The 11236-nt window shown below is 37.6% G+C and overlaps 1 protein-coding gene across 4 annotated transcripts in view; it reads right to left on the bottom strand.

Moving 5' to 3' along the window:
* The window catches only part of Glrb (glycine receptor beta), a 67632-nt gene that overhangs the window by 33212 nt on the left and 23184 nt on the right, over positions 1-11236 (bottom strand). For 3 of the 4 annotated variants that reach the window (XM_028754926.1, XM_028754924.1, XM_028754925.1), the window contains 2 exons: positions 1999-2105; positions 399-466 (listed from right to left, as the gene is read on the bottom strand). In XM_028754926.1, coding sequence (XP_028610759.1) covers positions 399-401 — 3 coding nt within the window. In that variant the 5' untranslated portion in view covers positions 402-466; positions 1999-2105. The remainder of the gene's footprint in view (positions 1-398; positions 467-1998; positions 2106-11236) is intronic. The other variant, XM_028754927.1, reaches the window with a different exon arrangement.

The raw sequence follows: 11236 nt of genomic DNA, 5'->3' as shown, positions 1-11236 counted from the left end.
GGTCGCGGGTGTGGTTTTGTTGTGTGGCCGATGTGCTCTCATCTGGATCGCGTGGGTGGGGAGAGAGGGAGAGGGGGGAGGGGGGGGAGGGAGAGGGGGAGGGAGAGAGAGAGAGAGACAATTGATTTAAAAACCTAGGTTGTTTCCCCAGATGGAATACAAAGAGTTTTTCAAGATGAATACACATTTCCTAAGCCTCAGATTCCAAGGCTGAATTTGAATTGTAAAATTACACAGGTGTTGAAAGCTCTGGTTTAGCACAACTTGGGAATTTCTAATTTTCAGTGATAGATTGCATGCACTTCTCTCCACAGTCACTCTTTGGTTTTGGTCTTGATGGTTTACCCTGTCTTTTGAATGAAAGTTTGAGCATCATAAATATGAAACTATTATCTTACCATTGTTGTCTCTTGAATGGATCCAAAACTGTTAATAAAAATGTTGACTACTACATCAACAGGAATGCCTATGGGAAAAAATAAGTATAGATTTAGTGGCTGCAAAACCCTTGGTGAGAATTGTTATAATAGGATGTACATATTTAACTTTTGTAGTTTTGAAATGTACATTTAGATGCAGAAATCTTTGTACTTAATGTAACATGCTCACAATTGCTATTGATTTCATTATACAAGTAGAATTCCTAATAGAAATAAAACCTAACTTCAGTTATATCCGGTGATGGACATATTTCTGTTTTAAGTTGTATAAACTCTGGAATATATATTTTCATTGCCAACTGCATAATTTAATGGGTCTACTTACTAAAGTATTCTGTAAACTTCACTTTTAAAAGAGATAAATTTTTTGCCGCTTCTAATCATTTCAAATCCTTAAATTAATCACTATACCAGTCTTCAATGGATTTTACTGATAATTACTATATTTCCATTTTATGTCATGAAAACACAAAGCTAATTAGACTTATAATAGAGCCATTATAAAGATTTCTGTCTGACCTATTGGAAAATAACTTGAAAGTTCATGGAGTGAGAACTGAGGTATAATGTTGCAATTTTCTTTCTTTTCTGACTCATTGTGCCTATCAAAGGGAACATGTGAATTTCGCCTTTAGCCTCCTAAGCACTGCTGATGAGAAACAGGTGTGAATCAATGCACGCTAGGCATGTGACAACCCAGACTGTGACTGCGGCTGCTGTGGAGAGGGACTGAATAGCGTCTGGTAATGAACAAAATCCCTGTTTTTACAACATCACTGTAGAACTCTAGTTGACTAGAAGCAGCTGCAAGACCTCTTTTTTTTTTCTTTTTCCTCTCCAAAGGCAGGAAAAATATTGAGCCTTATAATGCTAATCTTATGTACATTAATGTCTGTTCTTTCCAAACAATAACGATTAGTCTTCCAGAGAACAATAATCTAATCTGGTCATAAAGGTTTTTATTTTAACCATGGCTTTCTTCTTCCTTAAAACTTGTGACAAGTGGGAATATTTTGCTGATATAATAACTTTTGTTTTGGAACTTTTTATTCATAAAGTTGGCATGTTTTAAAAATAAGTTGGATGTCTTTCTTCAGCAAAATAACATAGGATATTTTTTATAAATATGAAATACTAATAATAGAGGGAATTTATATACATTCAGAACTGTTCACTTTCCTTGAGCAAATGGTTGGTCTACGAATTATTAACTGTTATGTCCATTAGTGAATACCACATCAATGTTCAGAGCCTAAACATTAAATCACTGAGATCAGGGACACAAAGTTCTTAGAAAACTGATCTCAGCAGCCAGCCTATTATTTCACAGAATATACCTTTTCATTTTTTTTCAACTGGTAACTATATAACACTATTAGAATTAATATTTTTCTTAATAACAAAAATGTGTTTTAAACATTAAATAGCTCTTTCCCTAAGCACATTGCAGGACAGTTAAATGTTAACTTGAAATCCTATCCTTTTGCACATTAGAAACACAGTATTATATAGGTAGGAAGACCAGAGGGAATTTGTGGGGAGCAAAGGGACAACAAACCTTTGAAGTTTGGTCTTATCCTGGGATCATAACTGACCAGCAGCCTGTTCAAGATATTGCTGGTAGAGTTGGGGGGCACACGGGCCAGGTCCTCGGCTGATTGCTGACTAGAGGGGAAAAGACAGAAGAAGCCAGTAAGTATTAGGAAATAGCAATCAACAGAAAGTAGCCATTTTCCTCAGGAGAACTGGCTTGGCTCCCTTAAGACAAATACACAACTCCACCAAGACTTTTCCAAGTAGAAGTAAATCAACAGTTGCAAACACTGTCAGAGCCAGGGCCATTTGTCTACAAATAACAACAAGTGTATCTTAGCAGTTAACTTTACTAACTGCATGAAGTAGTATTGCAAAAACACTGTCCAGGTTTCCTCCTATTCAGTAAAACTAGGCAGATGTTTGATGCAATCTACAGTCAAATGTTCACAAGTCAGTGAGATAGCCAAGAACAGGTTTGTTTGGTTTGGTTGTTGAACAATGCATATTACTAACTTGTAGAAGCAAAGGAGAATGTAGGTGTTGTGAGATAATGTGTCCAGAGAGACAGTTAAGGACCTGTAAGACAGTCAGCCTATTTATAAAATGTTATTCTCAAGAAACAATGACATTTTCCCTTCAAAATTAAATAATGGCTCCCAGGGTAGATAGGGGTTAAACATAGTCTTGCTACTGACAGATCAATGACACAAACAAATCACCAACAAAAATTAATTGCTACATATATTCTGTATATATTTGTCATAAGCTCTTTATTTAGAAGAGATAGGCTACCATGTTTTTCTCTTTTGCTGTTAGCTGATTACTAACTATATGCTATGTTGCTATTACTTCTGAATAGTGAGTTATGACTAAGTTGACAGGTTAAAGGCGAATTTTATAAATGTTATATTGTTTCTGTTTATTCTGTTGTACCACCCATGAAGTTTTGTCAGACAATCATTTTAAACCAATAACAAACAGAAAACACACACATAACCAAAACCTCCATAATGATTCCAAGAAAGATTAAAAGGAGACAACATCTGGTATTGTCTAATATGTACTAATGTGGTTATAAATGGCATTAATTTCTGTGAAGCAAACTTTGATGCAATCGGCTTGACTTTTGATTGCAACAAAAATATCTCCTAGTCATTTCTGCTCTGATACAAGGAGGCCACTAGAGGGAAAACTTAAGACAGCACAAGTTTATGAAAGAGCTAAACCAACTATGAATTGCTAGAGACTCCTTTCAGATAGAAATCATTCTGAATGCAACATATTAAACAGCAGATGAAAAGCAATTAATTAAATTTCCCAAAGCACAGGAGATTGCATAGATTTTTTTAAAAATTGCTTCTCATGGCCTTATGAACTGTAATATCACACCTCCAGGGATCTTAGCACGGGTAATGAGATTTTCTATTTCACTGCAGGTAAAATTGTAACCTCCTTAGAGCCCGTTGTCACCCATTATCGCACGATCAGACACTCTAAGGAGAATGAGCAGGTGAGGATAAATTGGATATTAGGATGCAAATTAGTGTTCAATTCTATCTATCGATTTTCTCATTCAAGGAAGGAAAATGAAATTAATTATGAAATAAACTTTTATTGAATCAGTTAAGGACTGCCTTTATTGTGTCTTTTGACATAAAGTCTTTTACAATTACATTCTTCCAAAGGAAAAAAAAGATATAAAGGCAATTACCTCTAATTGTATAGTATGGAAATTCCAGGACATTTCATTTTTCCTTCATCATAAACTGTGTCTATCAAAGTGTGTCCTTCCTCTGTGCACCGATACAGAATCAGCCCCATACAATCAACATTGTAACTCCTCTTTCTAATTACACTGTCCTAAACCTAATTTGCATTAAAATTACCTTAACCTTCATCTCACTTCAAAAATTTGCCTCAACCATGCAATCATATTTCAGGCAATACAAACTAATAAATTAATCATTTGATGACAATTTTGTAGCTTTATTCCATGTCTATTTATAGAGTAATAACTTGATACAAAACAGAAACCATGATTACCAAGAGAATCGTAGCGTCTAACCTGGAGTTCCTTGTACTAATATTAAATGCACACAGGACCCAACACTTCCCACCTGTCCTGACTGGCTTAGGTCAGTTCTGGAGTATAGACTGGGTAGGGGAGAACTGACCCGAGTATTCATTTCAGCCTTTAACTGATAAACATACTTTTACTTGATTAAACATAAAATCTATTTATCTAACCAGAAGGCTATGTTTCAGTTGAGAGAGAGAAATGAAAAAAGAAATGGTGATGAATCAGGAAATTTGATGGGTAAGTGAATTTGGTAGTTTATCAGCAGCTCCAGAAAATAATAATGAAAACAGTAGACTGGTGTATAAATAAATACTTAAAATGTAAAGCTTGGCTAATCTACTAGTTGACTTCTCATCCCCTGGGAAACCCAGCATGGTGTAAGTGAAATATTATCAACATTCTCATTACCACTGTCAAAGTTAAAGGACAACATTTGACTTTAATATTGCAAATGGTCAGATATAAATCAAGGGGAGCTTCTCTCCATAAAACATACTACAGTTTCCAATGAATACAGCCAAGGATATTAGTTTTATAGATAAGTAAATAAATAGCCCAAACTAGGCACTGTGGCTCACACTTGCAATCCCAGCACCTAGGAGACTGAGGTCCAAAGATCTGAGTTCGAAGCCAGTGTGAGGACCAAAGTTCCAAGTCAGGTTAGGCTATAGATCTTGTTCTCAACAAGAAAGAAAGAGAGAGAGAGAGAGAGAGAGAGAGAGAGAGAGAGAGAGAGAGAGAGAGAGAGAATGAGGACTAGTCACTAGGCACCTTTCTTTGTAAGAGACACAGAAACTGAGCCAGAAAAAAGAACTCAGTATCAGGTTACTTTTGGTAACCTTACTGTGTAAGCAGAAGGCAAGAAGAACCTCCTTAACATGCCGATTGTAGGAAGCTGGAAATGACTTCTTCAAAGGTAAACCATGCCCCAGAGCTCTGGCTTGTTCATGTAGGTTTGGCTTGCATGGCAGGACCATGATGAACTGGTCCAAGGCAACATCCTACAATAGTTTCTGTGAGCATCATCCAGATTCAAGGTACATATGCTGCATCTGTGGTTCTGTTGATCTTACTAATTATTGTTGTCAATCACTACTAAAAAAGAGAATTACCTTCTTCTGAACTTTATTAGTGTCACATGGTAGCTATTCCTAAATGTTCTCAATTCTCCTTAGAGTTAGAACAAATTGATGTATTTTAACAAATAGAATCAATATCAGTTGAAAAACATCATTCAAAAATCAGCTAAACACACACACACACACACACACACAAACATGTGTCAGGGATATACCAAATCTTTTTCAGCCCTCTTTTTGCCCCTTATTTGTTTCAATACAACTTGACCTGAATATTTAATAGGCAGTTTGTTTTTCCTATGCTAGAAATTCATGTTAAAATTCATGCTAAAATGTAAAGAAATCAGATGTAGTTTATATTCATAGGCATGAATTCAGGGTTTTTCTTACCCACATTAAAATAGGAATCATAAAAAATAGTAATCATTTTTGTACCTTACCAATATTAAAATCACATAAAAGTACTTTCTATTTATTTGGAGGGATTAGATGACACAGCTACTTTCTCCAAAGCCAAAGTAAAATGTGCACACAGAATATTTTATTGTTTATATAATAACATACCCACAACACACATACATAATTTGCAAAGTTTGTTATTAATGATTTAAGAGGAACCCAATTAGTAACTGCTCAAGTAGTTGAATGCTCATATTTGGAATGTTTTATCCATTTGAATATTTTATTTCAGTCTATCAACAATTACAATGTATTACAAAATAAGATGCACTTCTTAGCTCTATGATATTAAGAAAGTATCTCATTCAGACAAAGTAATCAAATGAGTGGGTAATTCTGTCTTATTTAATAAGTCTTTTTACTATCATCCCTCTATTGTTCACTTGTCTAAGCTTGAACCTATGTCATTACCAACATGGGAAGTTATGTAAAGAATGTGTCAGGCCACATGGCTGCATGATGTAATGCTTTCCAGCACTCAAAGAAAAATACAGAAATCTCTTTCTAAACAGAGGCTTGACTTTCTGTTAAACGTAGAATAATCTTATCATCATGTGACAACTCTGAAACTGATTATTCTAAAATGGTCTGCATGGGCACATGGTCTCAGTTTTCCACTAACCATAATTCATAATTCTGCGTCTAATGGAATGCCTTCGTTTTTTTCCCCCACAGTGTAAAAGTGCAGCAGCAATGGTCATGGGGTTTCTCAGGCTGAAAGCATTGTTGGAGTGAAAAACCTGGTGCAGATGCTGCCCTGCACATGACCTAACTCAAGCACAAAGCCATATATGTATGAAGAAAGAAGAAAGAACAGGAAGTCATAGACTGTGGTGTTTCTACTCTATGTTGGATGAGATGTTGAAAATCTAATAAAACAAAGCTATATACCTCTGAAAACGCTACACAAGGACACTGTGGACCTGTAGGACTTAGGGCGAGATGGGGATAGAATAGCAAATGGTAAGATGATGGAATAAAGTAGAACATCCAACTACTGAGATCTTAGGGATACCAGGATGGTGAGATGGGAGTCATGAGGCTGCAAGAGAAAATGTAAGCTCAAGATGAGGCTATTCGGCTCTATGGGGATGGCTGACACAGGGGTGCTGCTCACAGGATGCAGCTGAACCTGAGAAGCCAGGTGGTCTCCCTGGATGTAAATGAGAAGTTGGGGTGAGAAGGCCACAGGAGAGTGACTCCCCCTACCCCACTGTGTTACTTTGATCGTCCCAGACCAACCTAGAGAACTTCTCTTATCTTCACACTGCCCTGTGACTAGCTCACCAGGATTAGTGATGGGGCTTCAGTATAGGAGGGCATCTGAGCAGTGCACCTGTACCTTTGTTTCCATGCCCCTAGGGCAGATCTGGGGAAAGAATCACAAATTCAGTCCATAGCATTTCATGTTTGCAGGGGATGAAGACTTGGTCAGAGGCTCAGAGGCTGAGACCTGGCCTCAGGATAAAAGCCATGTCAAAGTGATGTCAATACAAAGTTCTTTATCTTGAATCATTGTTCACTTGGATCTTGTAATAATTACTGCTCTGTTGCTGTGATAAAACACCAGGACCAAGGCAGCTTATACAAGAAAGTTTATTTTGGCTTATGGTTCCAGAGAGATGGCAGGGAGGCCTTGCAGCTAGTGGCACACATGGTAGCAGGAACAAGAGGCTGAGAAATCGTATTAGGAAGAAGAGGCTATATTGGAAGGGGGAAGGCCATAAATTTTTTAACTTCACCCCCCGGTGATGTACTTTCCCTAGAAAAGCTGCCCCTCCCTATAACTGTTGCAAACACTGCCCTAGCTGGGGACCAAGTGTTCAAGTGCCTGAACCTATAAGGGCATTTCTCATTAAAAGTATTGCATATCAACATTGTTTAAGCAACTGTAGAAATGACCTCAAGCCCAAAATTAAAAAGCAAACTTTTAGGTATTTAAGAGAATATTTAGTGTTTACTTAGAACTACCATGAAGCTAGGAAACTCAGGAGTTAAGAAATTTACAAGTGCCAGAGACTTAAATGAAAAGCACCCGCAGCTGGTATTTATTTGTTAATGGAAAAGGCTTGGGCCTTACAGAGAGATGTCTCATACACTTACAGAACAGCTTGGAAAATTTCATCCAGTTGTTGAAAGACTTACTGACAGCATTTCTCTGTACCTAGAAACCACTAAAAACCAAGTCTCACAACTTCACAGTGATGACCTTTCTACGGGGACTGTCAGGTCAGAAGGACCATAATCAGTCAGTAAATCTCTTGACATCATGCTCATCAGCTTTAGGCAGAGAAAGGACGGACCATGTATAATCAGTTGGGCTCACTGGCTTTGGTGGAGATGCTTTTGATAATCTATTGGCAAAATGAGCTTCTGGCATCTTTAGACCAAACTGACAACTGAAATAAACTCAACATCTTATTGATATTCTGAGACACATGAAGAAAATAACCAGCATTGGCTATAAAACTGCTAAATGTCTTGAAGTTCCAGGACCAATGGTGTTCATAATCTCCAAATATTTTCATCCAAAATATTTAAAAACTATATACATTAAGAGTCAAAGATTTTTAAAGAACATCAGAGGCCTACCTGGTAGTCTTTTGAACAGTATGCCAAGGTGGAAGGGGACACACATAGTAAGGCTATGATCATTGCTCCTCTCAGAAGCACGGTCACTGTTCAGTTGTCACCAGCATATTCCATTGAGTAATTCAGAAAATAGAGCTAGGGAGTTAGAATGTGTTTACCCACGTGAATGTGAGTTAGAATGTGTTGACCCACTTATGAAGCGTCCTCAAATGATAGTGGGTGTGAAGGCACCTCTTATTCTGTAGGCTTCTGTGACACCAGACCACTAAGACATGCTAAAGAAGTGCCTGCCTATCAACCTGATTTCCACAATATTCTTATCAATGTCACACTCTGGAAAACACAGCTATAAAATGACATTCAGCCACATGGAAAATTTTTCCACGAAAAAGAAGCAAGTCCAGATAATTTGCTAAATATAAGAGCTAAAAGCTTAAGAACTTGAAATGGCCAGTGAAGTGGCTCAGAGAGCAGAGGTACTTGCCTCTCAAGTCTGGTTACATGAGTTCAGTCCCTGGAATCCGCACACCGGTAGGAGAGGAGAACCTCTGACTTTCACACATGCAAACACAGACACACACATACACACACACACACACACACAGAGGTTATGAGCAAGCACACACAATGATGAAGAATAAAAACTTTTAACGAAAGAGAATGGAGAGTCTTCAGTAGGAATTTCCCATTTCCTGAAGCAAATATTAATCTTTCCCCTACAAGGATGGTGATCAAGAAATATTTGTAGAGATATGCAGGATAAAAATATGGTCTGAAAGCATAAAAGAAATGTTTCGAGGGTAAGAAAGGATGAGCTGACACAGCAGCTTTCAGGCATTAATGGTTTTTGTTTTGGTTTGGTTTTTTGTTGTTTTGTTTTGGTTTGGTTTGGTTTGGTTTGGTTTGTTTTGTTTTGTTTCAGAACAAATCCAAGAAACCGCTTTGAATCTAGGAGATAATTTAGCCCCTGGCAAGCAGCTACTCTCTCTATCTCCCTGTGAACTCCATGCTTAAATGCCAATAGCTCTTGTTATCCAGCTAGCCAAAACGATTAGTCATACTATTTGTTCACCAACTAAAAACTGAAGGGACCCTCCTGATGAGAAAATAATGTTTCTATCTAATTTTTTATGAACTACTTGAAGGAACCGCTAAAAGAACTCTTGGCTTAGCAGAAAAATACTAGTGTGTGTGTGTGTGTGTGTGTGTGTATTGTATGCATGTGTGTACAGATGCACATGTCCATGCATGCATACATGTGTGGAGGGACGGAGGAATGGAGGAAAGGAAGGACAGAGAGAGACAGAGAGGAGAAATAGACTGACTGCTTGACTGATTGATTTTCTCTGAGTCTGAAGCTAAGGGCTAAACAATGGATTAGTGTGCCAGGCAGTGGAACTTCAAGATCTTTCTGTCATTGCCTCCAAGCCTCTCGTTATAGGTTCATGTTACCACATATTTTTTCTTTCTTTTTTCTTTTTTTTTATATTTAAGTGATAGAGATTTGAACTCAGGTGGCCATTCTTGCTGATTTCCATCCTGTAAATAATGATGTTCAGGAAAAGGGCCTAAAATGGGAAAAAAATATTTCTGTTTCAGATTAGCAGCTTCTTCAGCTCTCAGTAATTAATCACCAATATGTGATAACATGGAAATAACACTGTTTCTGATAAGGAAAATGGTTACTACCAGCATATTTTCACATAAAGCTTAAAATGACTTATAACAAGACTCCTGCAAAATATAATTAATTTCCCTTATTTGTATGCCTAATGTTTGCAACATTCTAATAGAGTACCATGTTTTTGTATGTTTGGTTGTTTTGTTCTATGTTTATTTTTAAGCATGAAATAATTTGGGGGGTTTTGTTTGTCTGATTGTTTTTTACATGAGGATCTCACTGTGTTGTCCAGGTTAGTCTCAAACTCAGGATCCTTCTATCTTAGGCACCCAGTTACTAAGACTATAGGCATGCACCAACTGTGGCCACCTGAATGGACAAAATAAGAAAGCCTGCTTTTTTTCTTCTTCCTGTGGACATGCAAGTTCCCGGCAGCCCATGAAACAGGTTTTTTCCCTTGTGAAACCTTGCAGCTAGTTGAGGTTCTCCTGCAACTCAGGTTCCTGAGAGATCATCCACAAAGACATGAGTAAGAAAAATAAGTGAAATACTCTCAGGCCATAGTTCTTATCCTAGCACAGGACATGCTCAGGAGGAAAGTTTCAATTCAGCATTTCTTTCTGAAACAAAGGAATTAGATAAGGTATCCAGTGCTTGATTTTTTCAGTGCAACCTGAGAGCCAGGGTGTCTCTATCTTGGAAAACTGTTGTGGCTCTGCATAGGGCAGTTTCTTGTTGGGCACAGAGGGCAAAGTATTAACTTAACTAGCATGCAGATTTGTCATAACCCAGAGGAATACAGACTCAGTCTTGCTCTCAACAGGGAACAGCTGAACCACACATTTAACAACACAGTAATTTCAGGAGTTCCCAAAGTCATTTGCCTCAGAGCATTGATGTGGACCCGCATTCCTAAGTCAAGGAAAGTTACAGAGGACAAAATGGTCATTTGAACAAGAGTCAAGACCAAAAACATCTTTCCTAACTTAACACAGAACAAGGAAATAAAACCATGTGTTTGATTCTCACCAAGGTGGGAAGGACCCAGCAGATGCAGCTTTCCAACTTTTCCAAAAGCCAAGGGACTAGCTTCTGGCCTGCCTATCACAGAAGACAAAGAGGACATAACATACCTCCATACTTTGGAACCACTGGGAGAAAACCACTATGGATTTTTATTCTCCTGAAAGTTGTATACCCTGCAGAATAGTGGACAGGTGACTGACCAAGATCCTCTCTTGCATGAGGTCAGTATACCAAGCAGGAAAAAAAAGAGTTATTTTCCACTACACAGCTACCAACACAGATTCATGTCATCCATTAAAAGGATCATGATAAAATTCCTTGAACCAATGCTATCAAAATATCCATATCAATTATCTGATAAAGAAAAAGACAAAATAAGCCAAAGGTTAGCAGAAAATGAAAT

Source organism: Grammomys surdaster, unplaced genomic scaffold, assembly GCF_004785775.1.
Source record: "Grammomys surdaster isolate TR1022 unplaced genomic scaffold, NIH_TR_1.0 126039, whole genome shotgun sequence".
NCBI lineage: Eukaryota > Metazoa > Chordata > Mammalia > Rodentia > Muridae > Grammomys > Grammomys surdaster.
This window is presented reverse-complemented; position numbering and strand designations above follow the sequence as displayed.